This window comes from Patagioenas fasciata, chromosome W (assembly GCF_037038585.1).
Source record: "Patagioenas fasciata isolate bPatFas1 chromosome W, bPatFas1.hap1, whole genome shotgun sequence".
NCBI classification, from domain to species: Eukaryota; Metazoa; Chordata; class Aves; order Columbiformes; family Columbidae; genus Patagioenas; species Patagioenas fasciata.
The window spans coordinates 55,123,108-55,149,606 of NC_092559.1; the positions used below are offsets into that span (position 1 = coordinate 55,123,108).

The 26,499-nt window shown below is 43.0% G+C and overlaps 1 protein-coding gene across 1 annotated transcript in view; it reads right to left on the reverse strand.

The window, feature by feature from the left end:
* Window positions 1-26,499, reverse strand: part of LOC136115694 (guanine nucleotide-binding protein G(q) subunit alpha-like) — a 160,749-nt gene that overhangs the window by 95,721 nt on the left and 38,529 nt on the right. Inside the window, exon 2 of the mRNA XM_065861900.2 lies at window positions 9,378-9,562. Coding sequence (XP_065717972.1) covers window positions 9,378-9,562 — 185 coding nt within the window. The remainder of the gene's footprint in view (window positions 1-9,377; window positions 9,563-26,499) is intronic.

The window sequence follows — 26,499 nt, forward strand, 5'->3', positions numbered from 1 at the left end:
GACCTATTAGAGAGCAGCATCGGGGAAAGGGACCTGGGGGTCCTGGGGACAGCAGGGTGACCATGAACCAGCACCAGGCCCTTGTGGCCAGGAAGGTCAATGGTACCTGGGGTGGATTAGAAGGGGGGTGGTTAGTAGGTTGAGAGAGGTTCTCCTGCCCCTCTACTCTGCCCTGGTGAGACCACACCTGGAATATTGTGTCGAGTTCTGGGCCCCTCAGTTCCAGAAGGACAGGGAAGTGCTGGAGAGAGTCCAGCGCAGGGCAACAAAGATGCTGAAGGGAGTGGAGCATCTCCCGTGTGAGGAAAGGCTGAGGGAGCTTGGTCTCTTTAGCTTGAAGGAGACTGAGGGGTGACCTTATTAATGTTTACAAATACATAAAAGGTGAGTGTCACGAGGATGGAGCCAGGCTCTTCTCAGTGTCAACCAATGGTAGGACAAGTGGTAATGGGTTCAAACTGGAACACAAGAGGTTCCACTTAAATTTGAGAAGAAACTTCTCGGTAAGGGTATCAGAACACTGAAACAGGCTGCCCAGGAGGGTTGTGGAGTCTCCTTCTCTGCAGACATTCAAACCCGCCTGGACACCTTCCTGTGTAACTTCATCTGGGTGTTCCTGCTCCGGCAGGGGGATTGGACTAGATGAGCTTTTGAGGTCCCTTCCAATCCCTAACATTCTGTGATTCTCTGAAATCAGTGATCATGCATTCAGAACAGAGCTCCTTGTTTATATTGCAGTGAGCCTGGAGACTAATGTCTAAGTATTTATACTGCAGCTGGTGAAAAGAATAGTAGGTCATAAAAAACTATCAAGAAAACATCTGTAATTGTGTTAATGACATGGTGGGCTGCTGGAAGACAGCCTTCTGGTTACTTTGGAGTCAGACAGAAATATTTTTAAGGCAGTAGAACTATTAAATAGACAAACCATCAAAACTGAAAGCTGTCAAGAAAATAAACTCATTCATGTGCATTTCACCACTGAATCCCTATCAATATTGTTTGTATTTTTCCACCCACACCATGCTCTTATCCTCCTCCCCCCCAGTCTTCTATTACCCATTACTTTTTTCTTTATTTTCATCTCATATTAAGCAATACTGATCCAGATATACAGGAATAACTGTATATGATCAGCTCTGATTAACACATTGCACTTTTTTAGTTTTGTTTACTGAAGGTCTTGTAGACATGTTAATAAATTTGCCCCCCTTTCAGAAAAATAAATAAAAACTTCATTTGCTACCACACTGCAAAATTTTTAGCACACTTACTTTCTTGTGAAACTCAGTTCAGGAGCCAGACATTTAACCCTTTATTTCCTTTCAAGCTGCTAAACTGTTATGGATTCTTTTAGACAGCTTGGATGCCAGTTAGTTTTTATGGTCTTGAACATAGGCTTACCAGCAAACAACTTCTTTTCTGGACATAAGAAACATTTAAATTGAGCTCATGCTTTGGCAGCACAGGAGTTTTTACTGACTCACAGGCTTTGCTGAATTCCAAAGCCACATGCATTTATCATGCAGTTCTTGACAAACAGGGTTTGAAATAATTGCTTTGAATTTTTCTCTAGTACATTACATAGGTTGTTTTATATAACAGCTACAGGTCCAGTAAGTGCTATGCTTGCTGCAATTATGCTCACTGATTTATTTTGATATAGAATTAGATTATTGGTCATAGAGAACGTTTCATTATTAATTGGAATTCACTTTTAAAAGGTTTATTAAACCACATTACATCATTGTGTAGACATACTCATTTAGTAAACAGTCCTTAATTCAGATTAGCTTTTGGAAACAAAGTACTCTTGAAAGGTTTTATTATAATTATAACAAAGAGCTAAACTTTGAGCTCTGCCCTAGTTTGAATTGTGATATAGAGGCATTTGAAATGTTAATACATGAAACATGCTAATGGAGATTGTTAGTTATCCTTTTCTCAACTGCTTGCTCCAGGAACGAGAGACTGGAAAAGCCTTCTGTGTCATTTTTGGCCTTCTGAGAATAGGATGAACTAATGCAATTTTCAAAGTCCTAGATTTGCTTCTCTAGAGAAGTACATTACAATAAATGTTCAGAAGTTTGTGGCTAAATTAGGTCATTTAAATTTATCACTCACTGAACTATATATTCAGTCTTGAGTTATATTCACCTCAAAGAATCAGGCAGACAGGAGGTCGCAGGTGGAAAGCAGTTTTGGCCAACATCACAAAGCATCCCAAATCCTGTTTCACTATGAAAAATAATGGGAGGAGGTGGTAACCAGAAATGGTTGGTGTATTGTGTGCCCCTGCTGCAACCTTCCACTACAGCAGTCCTTACCCACCCACTGACAAAAGAGAAAGATGCAAGAACGACTGTATGGAACATTAATGAGTCAAACATGAAGACAGAAACGTTTGTAATGTTTTGTAATGTCTAATTCCTTTTATCAGTTTTGGGTGTTTTTCTTTTTTTCTTTTTTTTTTTTTCTTTTTTGCTTATGTTACAAGAATATATGTGCTAGAAATGTGATATATAAATGGTAATGGAAGAAACTAACTTTTTTTTTTTTAGGAATGTAATTAGGCTTATGTTGTAAAACATTTTGCAGTTTTTTATTTTAGTACAGTCTCAACAAAATTGTTCAAAATATGCAATCCTTGGCTGACAGAATTCCGGAGGTATTCTGATTTCTGACATCTAAACTACAATAGTAGCTGAATGAAGATATTTACAACACAGTATTTTTTGTAAGCATAACAAATTCACTCAAAAGATGACTTAGGCTAAAGACCTTTTCTTAAGAAAACAAAACAAACAAAAAACCCAACATACATATTGGTTATTGTTCACAATTTTTTAAATGAGATCCATTGCTATGTCAATCTCACTCCTACCTGACTAAACAGAGAACATTCATTATATATTTATTACACTACTAAAACTTAATTATTTTTGAGAAATTGAAGTCTTTAAATGGGGTTTGCTATATAAGAAGATACAGACTCACATTTTATTTGAAATAGAATGATTTTATTTTGAAGTAAAATGTACAAGACTTGAAATTTTTACTTTCTTATTCAGTACGAGTCTTAAAAACTCTCTACCTGCCACTCTTTAAATGAGTTACTGGTGTTCATAGTAGTAATTGGGATCCTGCAACTGAAACAGATCCTGCCCCTGTATAGGACAAACACCTTTTATGGTATATTATACAACAACAAGAGGGAGATTCAGTGACTCGTGGCATTCTGCAACCATTCAGAACTATTTAGATTTGATCATATATATCATGCAAAAGATGCACAGTTGAAAAATATCTGGACCTACCTTTGTATAAAACAAATCTTTGGTAGTAATGGTGATTTCTTTCACCACATTACCAATTACACAAGGCACTTAAGTCACTGTTTGTTTTGGCTGGAAGCAAAATTATTTATATCCATTATGGTATCTATTATGTAGGAAATACCTTACAGTGTGACATATATTATGAAAATAAAAGGAAAATACTAAGCACAAAAATAAATTTTAAGATTAAAATATTTCTTTTCATTGAGAAGTTACAGTTCCACTTAAATATCTTGGGGCAATTAAGGAAAAAATATTTTCACTTGTGCTGCAATACAATATTTTAGAAGATAAAAACATATTCCTTCTAAAGTTAAACCAGTAAATTATCTCATTAATAGTAAACTGTAATTGCTGAATGCAGGGTCTGCTGATATGAATCAGCAGGGATTCACTGAAACCAATGTTGATTTGTCAAGATTTCTTAACCTTTACCAGTGTCTCATTCAAAACTTTTCCTTATATCATCAAAAAAAGCATTGCCTTTTGAGAAATAAGTATTACTCCAGCCCAGTAAACAGCAGATATATGAATTCAAAATCTCTTCTGTCAAATGGATTATGAGTGTTCACAATTATTCTGGAACGATAAAATAACAATCATATATCTGGAAGTTGGAAGTCATTATGAGGCAAAAAAACTGTTATATAATTACCATGTGTGTTAAGGAGGGTTTTGATTGTCTGGAACTTGATGAGGGTGATAGGGTTGAGCATCAAGGGGAAGGGCAACAAGGTGGACATCCTGGTGGGGTCTGTTACAGACCACCCAACCAGGATGAAGAGGCAGATGAGATATTTTGCAGGCAGCTGGGAGAAGTCTCCCGATTGCTAGCCCTTGTTCTTATGGGGGACTTCAACCTACCAGATGCCTGCTGGAAATACAGCACAGCAGAGAGGAACCAGTCTAGGAGGCTTCTGGAGTGTATGGAAGACAATTCCTGACACAGCTGGTCAGTGAGCCTACCAGGGAAGGAGCCTCACTGGATCTGTTGTTTATAAATAGAGAAGGGCTTGTGGGCAACATGTCGGTTGGAGGTTGCCTTGGGCACAGTGATCATGAAATGATTTAGTTTTCTGTCCTTGGAGAAGTTGTAAGGATGGTCAGCAGAACTGTCACTTTGAACTTCTGAAAGGCAGACTGTGACCTGTTCAGAAGGCTGGTTGACAGAGTCCCTTGGGAGACAGTCCTGAAGGGCACAGGAGTCCAGGAAAGCTGGTCTCTCTACAAGAAGGTAATCTCAGAGGTGCAGAATCAGGCTGTCCCCATGTGCCAAAAGATGAGTCGACAGGGAAGAAGACCAGCCTGGCTGAATAGGGAGCTGTGGCTGGAATTTAGGAATAAAAAGAGGATTTATAACCTTTGGAAGAAGGGGCAAGCCACTCAGGAGGACTAGAAGGATGCTGTGAAGTTATGCAGGGAGAAAAATAGAAGGATCAGAGCCCAACTAGAGCTGAACCTGACTACTGATGTAAAAGGCAATGAAAAATGTCTCTATACATACATGAGCAACAAACGGAAGACTAAGGAGAATCTCCACCCTCAGGTGGATGCAGAGGAAAGCATAGTGACAGGGGATTAGGGAAAGGCTGAGGTACTAAATGCCTTTTTGGCTCAGTCTTTAATAGTAAAACCAGTTGTGTTTCAGGTGCACACCCCCCTGAGCCAGACAACAGGGCTGGGGAGCAGAATGAACCCCCAATAATCCAAGGGGAAATGGTTAACAACCTACTACACCACTTAGACTCAAACAAGTCTATGGGGAAAAATGGAATCCATCCAAGGGTTCTTGAGGGAGCTGCAGAGGTGCTCACCAAACCACTTTCAATTATTTATCAGTAGTCCTGGATAACGGGGGAGGTCCCAGGTGACTGGAAGTTGTCAAACGTGACGCCCATCTACAAGAAGGGCCGGAAGGATGATCTGGAATTACAGGCCTGTCAGTCTGACCCCACTGCCAGTTGTGACATTTAGTCCGGCCTTTTACCATTTTGCAGAGGTCTCCGGGCTTTTCTGCTTTTTTCCTCTCTTTTCTCTCTCTAGGATTGGCTTTAGGAGCAGGCTTGGCTTGCTGGGCCTGGCTGCTCAGTTGTGGACAGAGCTCATGAGGAATTGCCTTGAGTATCTTTTATTTCTATTTTATATATATTTACTAGTAGTGTATTAGTATTTTTTTATTTATTAAACTGTGTTTATCTCAATCCAAGTTTCTCCCTTCCCTTTTGATTCTCTCCCCTGTTGTGGGGGTGGGGGCAAGTGAGCGGCTATCATCGTTGTATTGCCGGCTCGGGTTCAACCATGACAATGTTTTGTACCAAAGTAGGGCCAAGGTGCAGAAAACAAGAAACTTCCTTTCCTCTTAAAGCAGCCCACCCATAATCTTGGAATCTTGGCAACCAAGAGATGCTGACAGTGCTCCTGGCTCCAAAGAGGACATTCCCAAATGGGACAGAGCACTGAATCACAGTATCACAGTATGTTTGGGATTGGAAGGGACCTCAAAAGATCATCTAGTCCAATCCCCCTGCTGGAGCAGGAACGTCTAGGTGAGGTAGCACAGGAACATGTCCAGGCAGGTTTTGAATGTCTCCAGGGAAGGAGACTCCACAACCTCCCTGGGCAGCCTGTTCCAGTGCTCTGTCACCCTCACTGAGAAGAAGTTTCTTCTCAAATTTAAGTGGAACCTCTTGTGTTCCAGCTTGATCCCATTACCCCTTGTCCTATCACTGATTGTCACCAAGAAGAGCCTGGCTCCATCCTCGTGGCACTCACCCTTTATATATTTATAAACATTAATAAGGTCACCCCTCAGTCTCCTCTTCTCCAAACTAAAGAGACCCAGCTCCCTCAGCCTTTCTTCATAAGGGAGATACTCCACTCCCTTAATCATCTTTGCTGTCCTACGCTGGACCCTCTCCAGCAGTTCCCTATCCTTCTTAAACTGAGGGGCCCAGAACTGGACACAATATTCTAGATGGGGTCTCACCAGGGTGGAGCAGAGGGGAAGGAGAACCTCTCTCGATCGACTAACCACCCCCCTTGTAATACACCCAAGGATGCCATTAGCCTTCCTGGCCACAAGGGCACAGTGCTGGCTCATGCTCATCCTGTTGTCCACCAGGACCCCCAGGTCCCTCTTCCCTACACTGCTCTCTAATATGTAATTTCCCAACCTATACTGGAACCTGGGGTTGTTCCTGCCCAGATGCAGGATTCTACACTTTCCCTTGTTAAATTCCATCAGGTTATTCCCCGCCCAACTCTCCAGCCTGTCCAGGTCCCGCTGGATGGCAGCACAGCCTTCTGGCGTGTCAGCCACTCGTCCCAGCTTAGTGTCATCAGCAAACTTGCTGATAGTACACTCAATTCCCTCGTCCAAATCGTTAATGAATATATTGAATAACATTGGCCCCAATACTGACCCCTGAGGCACTTCACTAGATACTGGCCTCCAACTGGACTCCACACCATTGACTACCACTCTCTGGCTTCTCTCCATAAGACAGTTTGTAACTCACCTCACTACTCTGTTGTCTAGACCACACCTCCTCAATTTAGCTGTGAGGATGCTGTGAGAGACTGTGTCAAAGGCTTTACTGAAGTCAAGGTAGACCACATCCATCGCCCTGCCATCATCCATCCACGAGCGTGGAAGAAGCAATCTCTGAATGCAATCCAGCTCTCTTGGGCCCCTTTTCCTTCAAGCAGTCTTGCCCATGGGATTTCCCCTAGCAATTGCTTGAAAAGGCTGAAGTTAGCCCTGCTAAAGTCCAGGGTTGCAATTCTACTTGCTTTTCTGTTCCTGCCACACAAGATGTTCAACTCCACCATCTCATGGTCACTGCAACCCAGGCAGCCCTCAACCTTTACTGCTTCGACCAGACCCTCCTTGTTAGTGAGGATGAGAATGATTTTTAGAAAAACATTTTAGCAAAACAGTGCAAGGATAGTATCAACTATGTTTTTCAATGAGTTCTTCTGCAGACTACTTCCTGTGCATGCCATCTAGTAAACATACTTGCATATGATTAAACATCACAAGACTAACAATAAAGTAAAATGAAAACATTAGAGCAATTGTTGGTAAGATATACATTTTCCTTGACCTATATACATAGCTTGAATCAATTTGCAATATGTTATTTGAATAAAAATAAAAGCCATGTAAATGTTTTTCTTCTTGCTTTCTCATGCATATTCCTTTTATTTTTGGCATTGTGGAGAATCACAGATGACTTTCAGTTTTGTTTTAGAACTATACAGACTCTGCTAATTTACCTGAAAATCAGTATGAGCATAAGATTAACCTTACTACCCACGCGCATACTGATCAACAATCGAATACTCAGCAAGAGAACACGATGAATAAATTACTGTGTGTATTTCTCTTCCACCGGGAGGGACAACACTATATAGTAATATAAATATACAAATTTTCATTATTGCATAAAAACAAAACCAAAAAACAACCAACCCACTACACTTATTTTAATGAGGCTCAGTACAGGATAAACAAAAAGCCATTTAGTGCATAGGACTGTTGAACTTCATAAAAAGAAATTTAAAAATTCTCTTGATTCTTTAGGTCCCAATTTATAATTAGCTAATTATATTTCCTTCTTCTTTCTAGAACATCTATTCACAACTCCTTAAGTACTAGAAATTATGCATGCTATAATATTTGAATATATGGAGATGTAATGTCATATGCATTGATGTAGTTTCTTTAAAAAAAAAAAAAAACAAAACTTAAACCAGAATTAGGTTCTAAGTTTATTTTAGTTATTGCTTTTCTCATATAGCACGCAGAGCTGAAGGCATTCTCTGTGCTTTTAACTGATAACCAAGATGTTGATTTTTTTTTCTTACAATAATGAAACATTTCCAACCAACTTCACATAAAATTATCAGGTTCAATAAGGTCAAGTGCAAGGTCCTGCACCTGGATTGATGCAACCCCTGGTATCAATACAGGCTGGGGGATGAAGGGATTGAGAGCAGCCCTGCAGAGAAGGACTTGTGGGTACTGGTGGATGAAAGACTGGACATGAGCCAGCAATGTGCACTCACAGCCCAGAAGGCCAATCGTATCTTGGGCCGCATCAAAAGGAGCATGGTCAGCAGGTTGAGGGAGGTGATTCTGCCCCTCCACTCTGCTCTGGTGAGACCCCACCTGGAGTACTGACTCCAGCTCTGGAGTACAGGAAAGACATGGACCTGTTGGAGAGGTTCCAGAGGAGGGCCACCAAGATGATCAGAGGGCTGGAACAACTCTCCTATGAGGACAGGCTGAGAGAGTTGGGGTTGTTCAACCTGGAGAAGAGGAGACTTGTGGAGACCTTATTGTGGCCTTTCAGTACTTAAAAGGGGCTGATAAGAAAGATGGAGACGGACATTTTAGAAGGGCCTGTTACGATAGGATAGTGGATGATGGTTTTAAACTAAAGAAGGGCTGATTCAGGCTAGACATGAGGAAGAAATTTTTTACAGCGAGGGTGGTAAAATACTGAAACAGGTTGCCCAGAGAGGTGATAGATGCCCCATCCCTGGAAAAATTCAAGGTCAGTCTGGAAGGGGCTCTGAGCAACCTGATCTAGTTGAAGATGTCCCTGCTCATTGCACAGTGGTTGGACTAGATGACCTTTGAAGGTCTCTATTTTTGTAATAAATTTATTTTTCCCCACATAATATTAATGATGCGAAACCTTAAGTAATGCTGGTACACACCAGAAAAACAGCTTAACTGTGCTCTGGACAGAACGAGGGCTGTGAGGAAAGAAAAAAAGATAACTAAAGTCACAGGCAAACACCAACCTGCCCTTTACCCTCTTGCTATGACAACACCCCCCCCCAGCACCTATGTTATCAGAGCAGTGCAAAGGGCAGAGAACTAGAGGTAGGACTGGAAGAGGCCCTTTTCTTCTAAACTTTAGGTAAAATATAATTACTACGTGATTTATAATTTTTAGAGACTTTCAGCACATTTCCTAAAGATAAAAGAGGAAAAGTTTCAGCTATGGAAATAAACAAAAATCTCACCTTATTATGTTCATACTTGTATGGGATTTTGAGGGTATCCATGGCTCTGATCATGGCCTGCATTGCTGTAAATATATTCTGGTACACCAATTTTGTAAAGCCCCTTTTGTCTTCATCAGAGTAACCTGATCCATGAATGATTCTCATCTGTTTGATAAACGTGCTTTTACCACTCTCTCCTGTGCCTGCAAGACAAATAAGAATATAATTCAGCCACTGGACACAAAAATGACTTTACAGCACAAAGCAGACAGCTTGTTCAGTGCAGGGCAGAACACTGTCAAGTGGTTATGGTGCTTGCTACAAGGACTTCTTCAACAACAATACAGCAGTAACACAGTAAGAAGTGAAGCAACACTGAATTAAAACTTTTATTTTGAAGAAAAAATAGAAGTAGAAAAAAATATAGCAATGAGTTAATAACTAAACTAATAACAAACACGAAATATACAGAATATACCACTGTGTATTTAAAATTATAGGCATAAATTTCCATTCCTGAAGAGATAGTTCTCAACAACAACTAACTTTAGGAAGTTACCATGAGATTTTCTATCACAAAAATTAACAGAATACCAAAAAAAAATATCATGCTTGGCCAACCTTCAGGACATTACGGTAAGCAGCAATATACAACCAATACATAAATTTGTTAGAAAGGCAAATAATGTAACAGTTACAGTTTTGAAGATTTCAACCTCATAAATGCACAAAATGAGCTTTAATTAAAATTTGCCTCATATTTGTTAACTGTCATTACTTCCTTTAAATTTCCTCACATCTTTGTACTTTACACAATGCACAAATAAGAAGTAGTAAATTAACATTCTGAATGTTTAACAATTTAAAGTTAAGATCTGCTTGTTGGGAGTTTTGCCCAGAATGTCACAGAATCACAGAATGTTAGGGATTGGAAGGGACCTCAAAACCTCATTGAGTCCAATCCCCCTGCCGGAGCAGGAACACCCAGATGGGGTTACACAGGAAGGTGTCCAGGTGGGTTTTAATGTCTGCAGAGTAGGAGACTCCACAACCTCCTTGGGCAGCCTGGCCCAGTGTTCTGTCACCCTCACTGAGAAGTTTCTTCTCAAATTTAAGTGGAACATCTTGTGTTCCCATTACCCCTTGTCCTATCATTAGTTGTCGCTGAGAAAAGCCTGGCTCCATCCTCGAGACACTCACCCTTTATCCATCTGTAAACATTAGTGAGGTCACCCCTCAGTCTCCTCCAAGCTGAGGAGACCCAGCTCCCTCAGCCTTTCATCATAAGAGAGATACTCCATTCCCTTAATCATCTATGTTGCCCTATGCTGGACTCTCTCCAGCACTTCCCTGTCCTTCTGGAACTGAGGAGCCCAGAACTGGACACAACATTCCAGGTGTGGTCTCACCAGGGCAGAGTAGAGGGGAAGGAGAACCTCTCTGACATACTGACCACCCCACTTCTAACCCACCCCCAGATGCCATTGACCTTCCTGGCCACAAGGGCCCAGTGCTGGCTCATGCTCATCCTGCTGTCCACCAGGACCCCCAGGTCCCTTTCCCCTATGCTGCTCTCTAATAGGTCATTCCCCAAGTTATAATTGAACCTGGGGTTGTTCCTACCCAGATGCAAGACTCTACACTTGCCCTTATATTTCATTAAATTTTTCCCCACCCAACTCTACAGCCTGTCCAGGTCTCTGGATGGCAGCACAGCTTCCAGTGTCAGCCACTCCTCCCAGTTTGGTGTCATCAGCAAATTGCTGGTAGTACACTCTATTCCCTCATGCAAAACACTGATGAATATATTGAATAATATCGGCCCCAGTACTGACCCCTGAGGCACTGCACTAGATACAGGCCTCAACTGAACTCTGCCCCGTTGACCATGACTCTTCGGCTTCTCCCCTTCAGCTAGTTCGCAGTCCAACTCACTACCCAGTCATCCAGATCGCACTCCCTCAGTTTAGCTGTGAGGATGCTGTGGGAGACTGTGTCAAATGCTTTACTGAAATCAAGGTAGACCACATCCACCGCCCTGCCATCATCCATCCACCTTGTTATGTCTTCATAAAAGTCAATTAGGTTGGTCAAGCACGACTTCCCCTTGGTGAAGCCATGTTGACTGCCCCTAATGACCCTCTTATCCCTGATATGCCTTGAGATGGCACCAAGGAGAAGTCGTTCCATCAGTTTCCCAGGTATGGAGGTGAGGCTGACCGGTCTAGAGTTACTCGGGTCCTCCTTCTTGCCCTTTTTGAAGACTGGAGTGACATTTGCTTTCCTCCAGTCCTCAGGCACCTCTCCCATTTCCAAAGACTTGGCAAAGATGATGGAGAACGGTCCAGCAACGACCTCAGCCAGCTCCCTCAGTACCCGCGGGTGCATCCCATCTGGACCCATGGATTTATGGATGTCCAGATTGCTTAACTGCTCCCTAACCCAGTCCTCATCAACCCAGGTAAACTCCTCCATTGTCCTTCCTTCCTCTGGGAACTCAGTGCTACGGAGCTCCTCAGGACAGCCTCCGGCAGAGCAGACAAAGAAGGCGTTCAGTAACTCTGCCTTCTCTGTATCTTCTGTCACCAGGGCACCCACCTCATTCATCAGTGTGCCTACATTGCCTCTGGTGTGAGTTCTATCTGCCACGTATTGGAAAAAGCTCTTTCTGTTGTCCTTGACCCTCTCGCCAGATTTAATTCTGAGGAGGCCTTAGCTTTCCTAGTTGCCTCCCTGCACCCTCTGATAACAGCCTTATATTCTCCCCAGGTGGCCAGCCCCTCCTTCCATGATCTATAAACTCTCCTCTTCCACTTGAGCTTACCCAGCAGCTCCCTGTTTAACCATGTAGGCCTCCTGGTTCCCTCACTTGTCTTCCTATCTGTTGGGATGCTCTGATCTTGTGCCTGGTAGAAGCAGTCCTGGAACACTAATCAACTATCTTGGGCCCCTTTACCTTCAAGCAGCCTTGTCCATGGGATTTCCCCCAGCAATTGCCTGAAAAGGCCAAAGTTTGCCCTGCTGAAGTCCAGGGTTGCAATTCGGCTTGCTATTCTGTTCCTGCCACACCAGATGCTGAACTCCACCATCTCATGGTCGCTGCAACCCAGGCAGCCCTCAACCTTTACTGCTTCGACCAGACCCTCCTTGTTAGTGAGGATGAGATCCAGCAGTGCACCTCTCCCACTCGGCTCCTCCACCATTTGCATCAGAAAGTTATCATCAGGGCACTGGAGAAACCTCCTGGACTGTGTCTGTCTGGCTGAGTAGTCCTTCCAGCAAACATCAGGGAAGTTAAAATCCACCACCAGAATCAGGGCCTGTGATTGCAAGGCTGCTCTCGCCTACCTGTAGAGGCCTCATCAACTTCCTCACCCTGATCTGGTGGCCTGTAATAGACACCCACAACAGTATCACCCCTGCCAGCCTGCCCCTTCATTCTCACCCAGAGTCTCAACGCGCTCCTCATCCGTGCCTGGACAATACTCAATAGATTGTAGTTGCTCTCTCACGTAAAGAGCAACTCCACCACCACACCCGGCTGGCCTGTCTTTCCTGAAAAGGACACAGCCATCCATGACCACATTCCAGTCATGTGAGCTGTCCCACCATGTCTCTGTAATTGCCACCAGGTCATGATCTCCTGCCCTAACACAGGTTTCTAACTCCTCCTGCTTATTCCCCATGCTGCGCACATTGCTGTACAGGCATTTCAGAGAGAGAGCTGAGCACACTGATTTCACCCTAGGGGTGTGAGAGGTCTCCCAGCCTTCATCAACTCTAGAGTGCTGTCCCACTGATGCAAGCCCAGCTACAGCCCCATCCCCCTTCAAATCTAGGTTAAAGTTCTCCAAATGAGTCCTGCTAATTCGTGACCCAGAATCCTTTTCCCTGTGAGATAAACCTTTCCCACGTATCACTGTTTGGACTGGTGTCTTGTAAAACCAGCCATTATCAAGGAACCCAAAACCCTGCCTGTAGCATCAGTCTTGTAGCCAATTTTTCACAGACTGAATTTTTCTATTCCCTCCTATATCATCACCCAAAACTGGAAGGAGGGAAGAGAAAATCACTTGTGCCCCAGACTCTTTTACCATCCGTCCCAAGGCCTTGAAATCTTTCTTCATTTCTCTCAGATTGCGGGACGCAGCTTCCTCCTGTCCTGGTTTTGTTAAAAAACAAGTTTCTCTTTTAGTGAATTTTGCCTGTCAGCTAAAGCCTTCATATTAGCTGCATTTTCCTGGAGAACCAGATACATGTTTTGGTAAACCTAGCAGTGGAATGCAAACTTATTGATAAGCACGGATGGACATCTCGCGAGAGGGGCAACGAGAAACTGGTAACCAAGAAACTGACCAACTGTGTATAACATTCCATTCATGTGAATCCTTCATATAAAAGTGGGATATCATGAGGATCTCGTCCCTTTTCCCTTTTTCCCTTTTTCCCTTCTGCTTATGGCCGACATTACGAGAGGACCTTGCTGGTCGTCCCTGCGAACTGAGGCCTAGTGAGAGACTGAATCCAGCTCCGGCTGGCTACAGAGTCTAATCCAGGACTTTGGGTGCTGGCTCTGCAGTTGCTGAGACTTACAAGATTGGTTTTGTATATTTTGTATTATTTTCTCTATTCTTATTAGTAGCATTAGTAAAACATCTTTAATTTTTCCAACTCCCTTCTCTCTGTCCTTCTTTCCCTCCCGATCGCCTGTCCTGAGTGGGAAGGGGGGAGAGGGAGGGGCAAAAGGGGGAAGTGGGGGGGAGAGGAGGTTACCAATACATCTGCCAGGGTTTGATTGTCACCCCGCAATCTTAACCCTTGACAGATAATTGGTACCCAACATGGGGCGAGAGAAAGGGGTAACTTTGGAGATTTTGGGCTTTTTTACTGCTCTGACGTACCTTTCAATTTTCTTGGCACGGTGCCAACTCATAGAGTTGTGATACTCGCGCGTCTGTTTGCTTCGGATATTATTTAGTGGTATTAAGGCAAAGTGAATTACATTGACTTAAAGATGTTGTGGCATAAGTTCTATCAGTTATTTTCTACATTGTGCTCGCTGATCCCATATCTGTGTTGGTGTTTCCTTCTGAATCGAAGTATTCATTATATAACAACAAGAAACTGGACTATGGTTCTAATGATATTGCGTGGTTTGTCACTGGTTTATTTCATTATACTGCAGCCGCTAATTAATTTTTACTCGTTTTTGCTTTACCTTGAAAAGCCTCCAGGAGACAGTAAAGAGCAGAATGGCTTTGTGTTTGCTAATTGGTCAAGCGAATCTTTAGAAAGACTGAGTAACAATACTTTTGTGTTTTCGCTAGGACAGTTTGCAAATGTTTTAGAGAGCTTTGAATATCCTTGGAGCTTTGATAGAACTGTGATGGTGTTATCTGGTTTGCTGAATGTGTGTCAGTTTGTGTTACTGTTAAGAGAAATGAGGTTCAATAGGAGGTTTGCGTCCCTTTTTAGTCCTGAGATTTGTGGTGCGCCTTCAGAAGCTTTAGCAAAAAGCACTCCGAGCCGCTCCAGAAAAAAGCAAAACAGCGAAAGCTGCCGCTGCAGCCACTGCCCCCCCAACCGCGGCTTCACAGGCTGAAACTACAGCTCCTCCGCAGAGCTCCTCTGCCAAGGTCGCTGCAGATAACACCTCTCCAGCCTCAAAGGCTAACAAGGCAGCCCCCCCTTCTTCTCACACTGGTCACTGTTGCTACTGTAACCACAGCAATCACTTTGACAGTCATTCAGACTCTGGAAATGAATCAAATGATGGTGAACCCATATCAGCATCAGTTGCTGGTTGTAAGAAAGTCACTAGAAAGACTACCCGTGCAGCAGGTGATGGCACAGGGCCAACATCAACCCAAGGGGCATCATCAGCACAGGGAGGAGATGAAGTGACCACCACTTGGTCCTTTTCTCCAGGTGAGCTGAGAGATCTGCGAAAAGACTTTAGTCGTTGTGAAGGCAGGAATATTTTAACTTGGCTGCTCCGATGCTGGGACAATGGAGCAGAAACAATTGAATTGGAAGGTGGTGAAGCCAGGCAGCTGGGATCTCTGTCAAAAGATTCCACCATTGATAGGGCAATTTCAAGAGAGTCTAATGCCACTACTCTCTGGACCCGACTCCTGGTAGCTATGAAAGTAAGATTTCCCTACAAGGAAGACTGTATATCCAAGTTAGGGAAATGGAATACTACGGAGAGAGGTATCCAGTTCCTGAGAGAATTAGCTGTGCAAGAGATCATCTATTTTGGACCAAACAGCCAAGAGGGGACAGACCCAGATAGAATCAATTTTACACGACCTCTGTGGCGCAGATCTGTGCAAAGTGCACCACCTGCATATGCTAAGTCATTGGTAGGAATGGTCTGGTCAGCTGGAGGTGTACAAGATGTTACTGAAGTAATTGAACAGCTCCGGAACTTTGAGGACAGCCTTGCTGGTTCTCTACGGGCTTGTGTCTCTGCTGTGGAGAAACTGTGTGAAAAATCTGATGACTGGTTTGAAAAGCTGTTGCAAGAAATCAAAGAGCTCAGAGAAGACTCATACCGTTCACGACCTGCACAAACCTATGTTTCAGCTGTTAGGAGAAGGCGTTTCCAATCTCGAGAGAGAGGGCAGAGACAGTCCACAAAAAGAGGTTCACTGTGGTTCTTCCTACATAAGCAGGGAGAAAACATGAATAAGTAGCATGGAAGACCTACCTCAGAACTTCAGGAACAAGTACGTGAGAGAAAAGGAAAAACTCCTAGGAAGGTGGCTGCTCCAGTTTACAAAAGGAGCAGAAGAGATTCTGATGCTCTTGAAGGAACCTCTAATTCACACCCAGAGACTGTGCAAAACAGGAATTAGAGGTGCCCTGCCTCCAACCAGGTGGAGGAAAGGGATAACAGAGTTTATTGGACTGTACAAATACTATGGCCTGGTACAACACACCCCCAGGAGTACAAAGCTTTAGTGGAAACTGGTGCTCAGTGCACAATAATTCCTTCTAACTATAAAGGAACGCAATCCATCAATATTGTTGGAGTGACTGGGGGATCCCAGGAACTCACTGTTGTAGAGGCTGAAATGAGGCTCACTGGAAAAAACTGGCAAAAGCATCCCATTGTGACCGGTCCAGATGCTCCGTGCATCCTTGGCATAGACTACCTCAGGAGAGGGTATTTTAAGGACCCAAAAGGGTATAGGTGGGCATTTGGTATAGCAGCTGTGGACACTGAGAAAATTGAACAGCTGTCTGATTTGCCTGGTCTTTCAGATGACCCTTCTGTTGTAGGACTGCTGATGGTTGACGATCAGCAGGTGCCAATTGCTACCACGACGGTGCATTGCCGACAATACCACACCAGTCGAGACTCTTTGATTCCTATCCAGAAGCTGATCCGTCAATTGGAAAGCCAGGGTGTGATCAGTAAGACTCGCTCACTTTTTAACAGCCCAATCTGGCCAGTGCTTAAGTCTAGTGACGAGTGGAGACTAACTGTAGGCTATCGTGGCCTGAATGAAGTTACACCACCACTGAGAGCTGCTGTGCCTGACATGCTAGAACTGCAATTTGAACTGGAGTCAAAGGCAGCCAAGTGGTATGCTACAACTGACATTGCTCATGCATTTTTCTCTATTCCTGTAGCAGCAGAGTGCAGGCCGCAGTTTGCTTTCACCTGCAGGGGCATCTAGTACACATGGAATCGCTTGCCCCAGGGGTGGAAACACAGTCCTACCATCTGCCATGGACTGATCCAGACCACGCTGGAGCAAGGTAAAGCTCCAGAACACTTGCAATATATTGACGACATCATCGTATGGGGCGACACAGCGAAAGAAGTCTTCAAGAAAGGTGAGAGAATAATTCAGATTCTTTTGGATGCTGGTTTTGCCATAAAACGAAGCAAGGTAAAGGGACCTACATGAGAGATACACTTTAGGAAGAAAATGGCAAGATGGCCGTCATCAGATCCCAATGGATGTGGTCAACAAAACTGCAGCAATGTCTCCACCTACTAATAAAAAGGAGACACAGACTTTCTTGGGCATTGTAGGTTTTTGGAGAATGCGTATTCCTGACTACAGCCACATTGTGAGCCCTCTCTATCGAGCAACTCGTAGAAAGAACCAATTTGAGTGGGGCCCAGAACAACCACAAGCCTTTGAACAAATTAAGAGTGAGATAACTCATGCGGTGGCCCTTGGGACAGTTCGGACTGGACTAGATGTTAAAAATGTGCTCTACACCGCAGCCGGAGATAATGGACTTACCTGGAGCCTCTGGCAGAAAGCACCAGGAGAAACCCGAGGTTGACCCTTAGGTTTTTGGAGTCGAGGATACAAAGGATCTGAGGCCAACTATACTCCAACTGAAAAGGAGATACTAGCAGCATATGAAGGAGTTCGAGTTGCTTCAGAAGTGATCGGCACTGAAGCACAGCTCCTCCTGGCACCTCGGCTGCCGGTGCTGAGCTGGATGTTCAAAGGGACGGTTCCCTCTCCACATCATGCAACTGAAGTTACATGGAGTAAATGGATTGCACTGATCACACAACGAGCTGGAGTTGGAAATCCCAATCGCCCAGGGATCTTAGAAGTGATTACAGACTGGCCAGAAAGCAAATACTCCAGATGAGGAGGAAGTAACATATGCTGAAGAAGCACCACCGTATAATACTCTTTCAGAGACTGAAAAGCAGCATGCACTGTTCACAGATGGATCCTGTCGTCTTGTAGGAAAACATCGAAGGTGGAAAGCTGCTGTGTGGAATCCCACACGACAAGTTACAGAAGTCACTGAAGGACAAGGTGAATCCAGTCAGTTTGCAGAAGTGAAAGCCATCCAGCTGGCTTTGGACATTGCTGAACGAGAAAATTGGCCAATACTTTATACTGACTCATGCATGGTAGCAAATGCCTTGTGGGGTTGGCTACAGCAATGGAAGAAAAAGCAACTGGCAGCACAGAGGTAAACCCATTTGGGCTGCCACACTGTGGCAAGACATTGCTGCTCAGCTAGAGAGCCTGCCTGTGAAAGTTCGTCATGTAGATGCTCACGTGCCTAAAAGTTGAGCCACCGAGGAACATCTAAACAACCAACAAGCAGATCAAGCTGCTAAGATTAAAGTAGCTGAGGTGGACTTGGACTGGCAACATAAAGGTGAACTTTTCCTAGCTTGGTGGGCCCATGATGCTTCAGGGCATCAAGGTAGAGATGCAACATATAAATGGGTTCGTGATCGAGGGGTGGACTTAACTACCGACACTATTTCACAGGTTATTCATGAATGTGAAACTTGCGCCGAAATCAAACAAGCAAAACGGTTAAAGTCTGCATGGTATGGGGGGCGATGGTTAAAGTATAAGTATGGAGAAGCTTGGCAGATTGATTATATTACACTTCCACAAACACGTCAAGGTAAGCGTTATGTACTTACAATGGTGGAAGCAACCACTGGATGGTTAGAAACATATGCCGTACCTCATGCTACAGCCCAAAATACTATTTTGGGCCTTGAAAAGCAAGTCCTTTGGCGACACGGTACGCCAGAAAGAATTTAATCAGACAATGGCTCTCATTTCAAAAACAGCATTATAGACAATTGGGTCAAAGAACATGGTATTGAATGGGTATATCATATTCCATATCATGCACCAGCCTCTGGGAAAATTGAAAGGTACAATGGTTTGTTAAAAACTACACTAAAGGCACTTGGTGGTGGAACCTTTAAAAACTGGGATTCACATTTAGCAAAAGCCACTTGGTTGGTCAGCACTAGAGGATCAACCAATCGAGCCGGGCCTGCCCAATCAGAAATTCTACGGACTGTAGAAGGAGATAAAGTCCCTGTAGTACACATGAAAAATATGTTAGGAAAAGCAGTCTGGGGTACTCCTGCCTCAGGCAAAGACAAGCCCATTCGTGGGATTGATTTTGCCCAAGGACCTGGCAGCACCTGGTGGGTGATGCTTAAGGATGGAGAAGTCCGGTGTGTACCTCTAGGGGATTTGATTCTAGGTGAAAATATGCAATACTGAACTGCATGATGTGAACTGCCATACTAACAGTGTTTAGTAAGTGTCTTTCATATCAAGACAGTGATGATGAAACCAGAGCTACCTTCTTCGAGTGGCACCTGACCAAACCTCCAAGCTGGAAGGTATAAAACATTAGCTTAGCCAAAAGCTTTTGAAGTGGATGCAACAGCGGTTGGACTGCTGAGGCTCTCATGCTTCTGAAAGTCTGTGTTTCTTCTCACAGACTAATGTTGTGGCAACAATGAAGAGAACATGTATAGTCCTCCTTATTTGCATAGAGTGTCACATATCCTGCACTTGGGTCACAATAACCCCATACAACTACAGGCTCAGGGAAGAGTGGCTGGAAAGCTGCCTGGCAGAAAAGGACCTGGGGGTGTTGATTGACAGCTGGTTGAATATGAGCAGTATGTGCCCAGGTGGCCAAAAAGGCCACCAGCATCCCAGCTTGTAGCAGAAATAGTGTGGCCAGGAGGACTAGGAAAGTGATTGTCCCCCTGTACTGGGTAGTGGTGAGCCTGCACCTTGAATACTGTGATCAGTTTTGGGCCCCTAACAAGAAGAAAGACACTGAGGTGCTGGAGCAAGTTCAGAGAAGGGCAACAAAGCTGGTGAAGGGGTTAGAGAACACATCCTGTGAGGAGCAGCTGAGTGACCTGGGGCTGTTTAACCTGGAGAAAAGGAGGCTAAGGGGAAACCGTATTACTCTCTACAACTGCCTGAAAGGAGGTTGGAGCATGGAGGGTGTTGGTCTCTTCTCCCAAGTAACAAGCAACAGGACAAGAGGAAAAGGCCTCAAGTTGTGCCAGGGGAGGTTTAGATTGCATATTAGGAAAAATTTCTTCAAGGAAAGAGTTGTCAAGCATTGCAACAGGCTGCCCAGGGAAGTGGTTGAGTCATCATCCCTGGAGGTATTTAAAAGATGTGTAGATGTGGCGCTTAGGGACATGGTTTAGTTGTGGACTTGGCAGTATTAGGTTTACGGTTGGACTTGATGATCATAAGGGTCTTTTTCAACCTAAATAATTCTATGTACAGGGGCAAAGTGTAAAAAGTAATCCTGGTGAAAAAGGAAATCATGGAAAATTTCCAGTACAGAATGCACTAAAATAGAATAAAATAATATGAATTATATATAAAATAAAATTTATGGGATTGCACTGAAATTATACGTAAGTGAATATGGTCATTTTCAGCAAAATATACAGGAACTTAAGAAATCTTCACATTAATACCTTCTCTTAGATTGCTATGATCAAGGGGAAGAAAGTCAATATTTTTATACTGTTACTGACAAGAAAAGTACACAAAGTTTCAAGTATTTTTTTAAACTATGAAATAAAATATTTCTGTAAAAAATAAATCCTCTTTAGGTGAAAAAAAAGCTGCTTAGTAGTGGCAGAACACCAAATAATGCATGCCTAGGGATTTGCTCAGATACTTCCCCCACAAATTGTGAAGAAAACAAGGAATGTTATTAACTACAAAAAGACAAAGAAAAGTTTGGAATAATGAATATCCAAGGTTAGCTAAGCAAAGCTGCAATGATTACAGCATTATTCCTTGTGGAGAGTGGGTTTTAAAACTATTACGGCACCGAAGTCAAACCTTGATTTCACTATTTGTATATATTTTTTACCTTCTGAAGTCCCATGATTGGCATTATGAAAAGATCAAAACATTGATATCACACTCATAGCAGAGCAAGGAAGGTAGTCAAGTTGTTTAAATGCAGCAGTAACCCCTTATACACAATCATCATGCCCTGTTTATTGCATTACTACTATATTTCCTGGCACACATTCTCCAAAAATGAAACTACAAAATGGTAAAATAGAATATGCTTTGAATCACAGAATATCCTGAGTTAGAAGGGACCCATGAGGATCATAGAGTACAACTCCTGACTCCACACAGGGCAGCCTAAACATTAAACCATATACCTAAAAGCATTGTCCAAATGCTTCTTGAAAACCAACAGGCTTGGGGCCACAACCACTTCTTTGGAGACCTTGTTCCATTTCTTGACCACCCTCTCAGTGAAGAAGTATTTCCTAATATGTAATCTGAACTTTCCCTGATGCAGTTTTAAGCCATTCCCTCATGTCCTGTCACCAGAAACCACAGAGAATCACAGAATCACAGAACGTTCGGGATTGGAAGTGACCTCAAAAGATCATCTAGTCCAATCCCCCCACTGGAGCAGGAACACCTAGATGAGGCTACACAGGAAGGTGTCCAGGCAGGTTTGAATGTCTGCAGAGAAGGAGACTCCACAACCTCCCTGGGCAGCCTGGTCCAGTGCTCCGTCACCCTCACCGTGAAGAAGTTTCTTCTCAAATTTAAATGGAATCTCCTGTGTTCCAGTTTGTACCCATTACCCCTTGTCCTATCACTGGTTGTCACCGAGAAGAGCCTGGCTCCATCCTCGTGACACTCACCTTTTATGTATTTGTAAACATTAATAAGGTCACCCCTCAGTCTCCTTCAAGCTAAAGAGACCAAGCTCCCTCAGCCTTTCCTCACACGGGAGATGCTCCACTCCCTTCAGCATCTTTGTTGCCCTGCGCTGGACTCTCTCCAGCACTTCCCTGTCCTTCTGAAACTGAGGGGCCACAACTGGACACAATATTCCAGGTGTGCTCTCACCAGGGTAGAGTAGAGGGAGAGGAGAACAGATCAGCATCTCCCCCTCCGCTGCCCCTTTTGAGGAAGTTGTAGACATTTAGCAGTGAGGTCCCCCCTCAGTGTCCTCTAAGCTGAGTAAACCTCGGTATTGTCAGCCACTCCCCATAAATCATGCCCTTGAGTCCTTTCACAATCTTTTTTGCTCTCCTTTCAACACATTCTAATAGTTTGATGTCCTTTTTATATTCTGGAACCCATAACTACACACTGTACTCAAGGTGAAGCTGTACCAATCCTGAGCATAGTAGGACAATCACTTCTTTAGACAGATTAGCTATACTGCACTTAATGCGCCCCACTTAATGCTTTCAAAATGAATTGTTTTATCATACCGATGCCAGCATAAACATCTCTTTACTGAAAACAGAAGACATAGGAATAGTTATACTTCTGTTATAGTGCAATATTTATGTCAAACAGCATTTTTTATACTATTAAATATCACTATCCTAAATGAGAGACTAAGAACAGCTAGTGCTTCTTAGTGCTTTCATGTGTTTTTTTTTCCCCTCAGAAATGGCTGGCCACTGTTTCCAAAAGAGATTTTCAACTCAAATTCTAGGCTTTAGATGAGATATCATGGAACATTCCTTCTGAAAAGAATTACTTTTCCCTATAATAACCAAACAAAAATAGAATCATAGAATGGTTTGGGTTGCAAGGGACATTCAGAGATCATCCCGTCCAACCCCCCTGAAGGGGGTTGTCCTGCAAGGACATCTTCTGCCATAAAAGGTTGTTTAAAGTCCCATCCAACATGGCTTTGAACATTTCCAGAGAGGGGGCATCCACAACTTCTCTGTGAAGCCTGTTCCAATGTCTCACCATCCTCATAGTAAAGAATTACAGGTCTGTGTCTTTCTTGTGCTGGGGACCCCAGAGCTGAATGCAGTACTACAGGATGGGTTTCACCAGAGCAGAGGGAGAGAATCACATACCTTAACCCACTGGTAACCAATACTTTAGTTTAGAACCTTTTTGTATGTTGTTTAGTTGTGTTAAAGAAAGAACATTATCATATAGGTTTAGATGGTACAAAACATAAATGAAGATCAAGCTGATACTTCTTACATGATGGGTTAAGAATATTTCTCCCATGCAGCTATTTGAGATCTCATTGTGCTATATAATGTACTCTTGGGGAAGATACTAAAAACTATCCCCTATGACTCTTCTGCTTTTTGGTTGGTTGCGCTTCAGAACACTCTACATCCTTTGTGCTAGTAAGATAACAACATGATAGCTGTTTATGAATACATAATTAGACAGAATCAACTTACTAGTATTATCAACTTATGTTAGAAAAATAAAGCTACTATATATTTAAGATCAGTATTTACATGTCTGTCTTATAGTTTCCATTATGCATAACTTCCATTTCCTCAGCACTACACCCAAAAGAGAGAAGGACGTTTTCAAGGCTCAAATGTAACACCTGTGCTAAAATGATAAAGTAATTTTTACTTCAATCAAATCATAAACAACAACAACAAAAAACAAACAACAAAAAAACAAGTCCAAGGTCTTGCAACCAAAACCTTTCACCAACTTGAATCCTCATGGCTCATGTAAATTTTAAAATAATATACCTTACAATATTTATTACGCACTGCATATCCTTACTGGTTTCCAAAGAGAATACATCTTGAGCATACCATAAACGTATTAGGTTGGTGTAAAAGTAATTGCTGCTTTGGACCGTGAATTTTAAATCATTGTAACTAGGCTCAAACACATCTTCATTAATCAAAATAAGGAACCGTTATAATCAACACATTTTTGCTAACAAGAAGTAAGGTTGTTTATTCCTGTAGCATAAAAATCTGTGCTTCGGAATTCAATGAACTCTTGGAAAGCATTTTCTGCATCTTGCTGGTTGTGGAAGCCTTTTCCCTGCAAAAAGTTGTCAAGATGCTTGAAGAAGTGGCAGTTGGTTAGCAAGAGGTCAGGTGAATGTGGCGGATGAGGCAAATCTTCATAGCATTCGTAGCATTCAACATTGGAAGCATTGGTTGTGCGACGTGCAGTCAGGCATTGGTCATGGAGAAGAATTGGGCCCTTTCTGTTGCCAATGCTGTCTACAGACGTTACAGTTTTTGGTGCATCTCATCGATTTCCTGAGCATACTTCTGAGGTGTAATGATTTCGCCGGGATTCCGAAAGCTGGCGTTGATCAGACTGGCAGCAGACCACCAAACAGTGACCATGATCTTTTTTGGTGCAAGTTTGGCTTTGGGAAGTGCTTTGGAGGTTCTTCTCGGTCCAACCACTGAGCTGGTCATCACAGGTTGTCGTATAAAATCCACTTTTTGTTGCACGTCACAATCCGATCGAGAAATGGTTCATTGTTGTTGCGCAGAACAAGACGACACTTCAAACTGACAATTTTCTTGATTTTTGGCCAGCTCATGAGGCACCCACTTATCGAGCTTTTTCTCCTTTCCAAGTTGCATCAAATGCCAAACAACCGTGGAATGGTCAACGTTGAGTTCTTTGGCAAATTCTCGTGTAGTTGTAAGAGGGTCAGCTTCGACGATAGCTCTCAGTTGTTCCTTGTCAACTTCTGATGGCCAGCCACTACGCTCCTCATCTTCAAGGCTCTCGTCTCCTTTGCAAAACTTCTTGAACCACCACTGCACTGTGCGTTCGTTAGCAGTTCTTGGGCCAAACGCGTTGTTGGTGTTGTGAGTTGTCTCCACTGCTTTACGACCCATTTTGAACTCGAACAAGAAAATTGCTTGAATATGCTTTTTGTCTAACACCATTTCCATAGTCTAAAATAAATATAAACAGCAAGTACTGTCAGTAGCAAAAAAACATAAAGCGACAAAAGTGTATTAAACTGATGTATAACAAACCCACATTTATTTAAGAATGTATACAATATCAAACTGCAAATTTCAACAATGAAAAAACACAATTGCTTTTGCGCCAAATAATAGTCTTAACAGTGTAAATTAAATATTAATTCCCACAAGAAATATTTTCTTCTCATATTTAACCCTTTTTCCTTGTACCAGTGTAAAGAACTTCTTCACACTCCTCTTTCTTATTAACAAGAATGAACAAGCAGTAACCATTTAGACCTACACCTACCTAGTTTCAAGGCCATTCATAGACCTTTCTTAAAAGAGCATTCATCTCACTTCCATATACTGTCATCCTGGCTAATCTGTTCTCTCAGATTTGCCTCACTGTCATTACATGTGATTACATAATTAAACTTCAGGTAAAAGGGGTGGAGGGGGATAGAAGAAGTGCATTAGTCATTTGATAAAGAACAAACAAAAACACTCCTCAATAAAATTAATTTACATAAAATTTAAAAAAAAAAAAAACCCACAAAAGCACACACACAGCGTAAACTTTAGTTAGGAATCATATGGATAATTCTAGCCATAACCTCCGATAAAGCAATAAAAATGGAGGTAATCTAAGGGAGGTGGGAAGGCAAGGCTAAAGAGGATATAACTTTCCAATTAGCAGCCTTGAGAATGCATTGTAAAATACCTTTTTCTTGTCACATTAAGGTTCCAAGACTGTAGCTATTGCTTCCTTGGCTATGGATAATACATAGTTCTTCCTCATGAAAGTCACTGTTCAAAATTGAAGTTTTTCACAGGACATTAAGAAGTGCCAAGAGAGGCTACGATGTCCCCAAAAGACCTGTTCCTTAAAACCAATAGTATTCCTTCTGTCTCTGAACAGCCACAGGCAGGTTGAAAGCTTATGGGTAAGAATCAGAGACCGAGGCAACAAAGGAAAACTTGTGGTTAGTGTCTGCTACAGGCCACCCAATCAGGGGGAGACTATTGATGAAGCCTTCTTACTACAGGAGGCATCATGCTCACAGGCTCTTCTCCTGCTGGGGGACTTGAACCACCCTAACATCTGCTGGAAAAGTTGCACGGTGAGCTGTAGGTAACCCAGGAGACTCCTGGAGTGCATTGAGCATAACTTCCTAAGCCCGGTAATAGACAGCCCTACCAGGGGGATGCAATACTGGACCTGATGGTCGCCAATGCAAGTGAGCTAATCGGTGATGCCAAGATTTGAGGCAGCCTGGGCTGCAGTGATCATGCACTTGTGGTGTTCGCAGTCCTGAGGGATGTGGGACAGGTGAAGAGTCAAGTCAGGACTTGACTTCAGGAAAGCCAACTTCCAGCTCTTCAAGTAGTTAGTCAATAGGACCCCCTGGGAAACTGCCCTCAGGGACAAGAGAGCAGAACAGAGCTGGCAGATCTTTAAGGACGCTTTCCATAGAGCACAAGAGCTTGTGATCCCCAGGTGTAAGAAACAGGGTAAGGAAGGCAAGAGGCCAGCATGGCTGAGTCAAGACCTGCTGGTCAAACTAAAGGGCAAGAAAGTAATGCACAGGCAGTGGAAGCAGGGACAGGTACCCTGGGAAGAGTATAGGG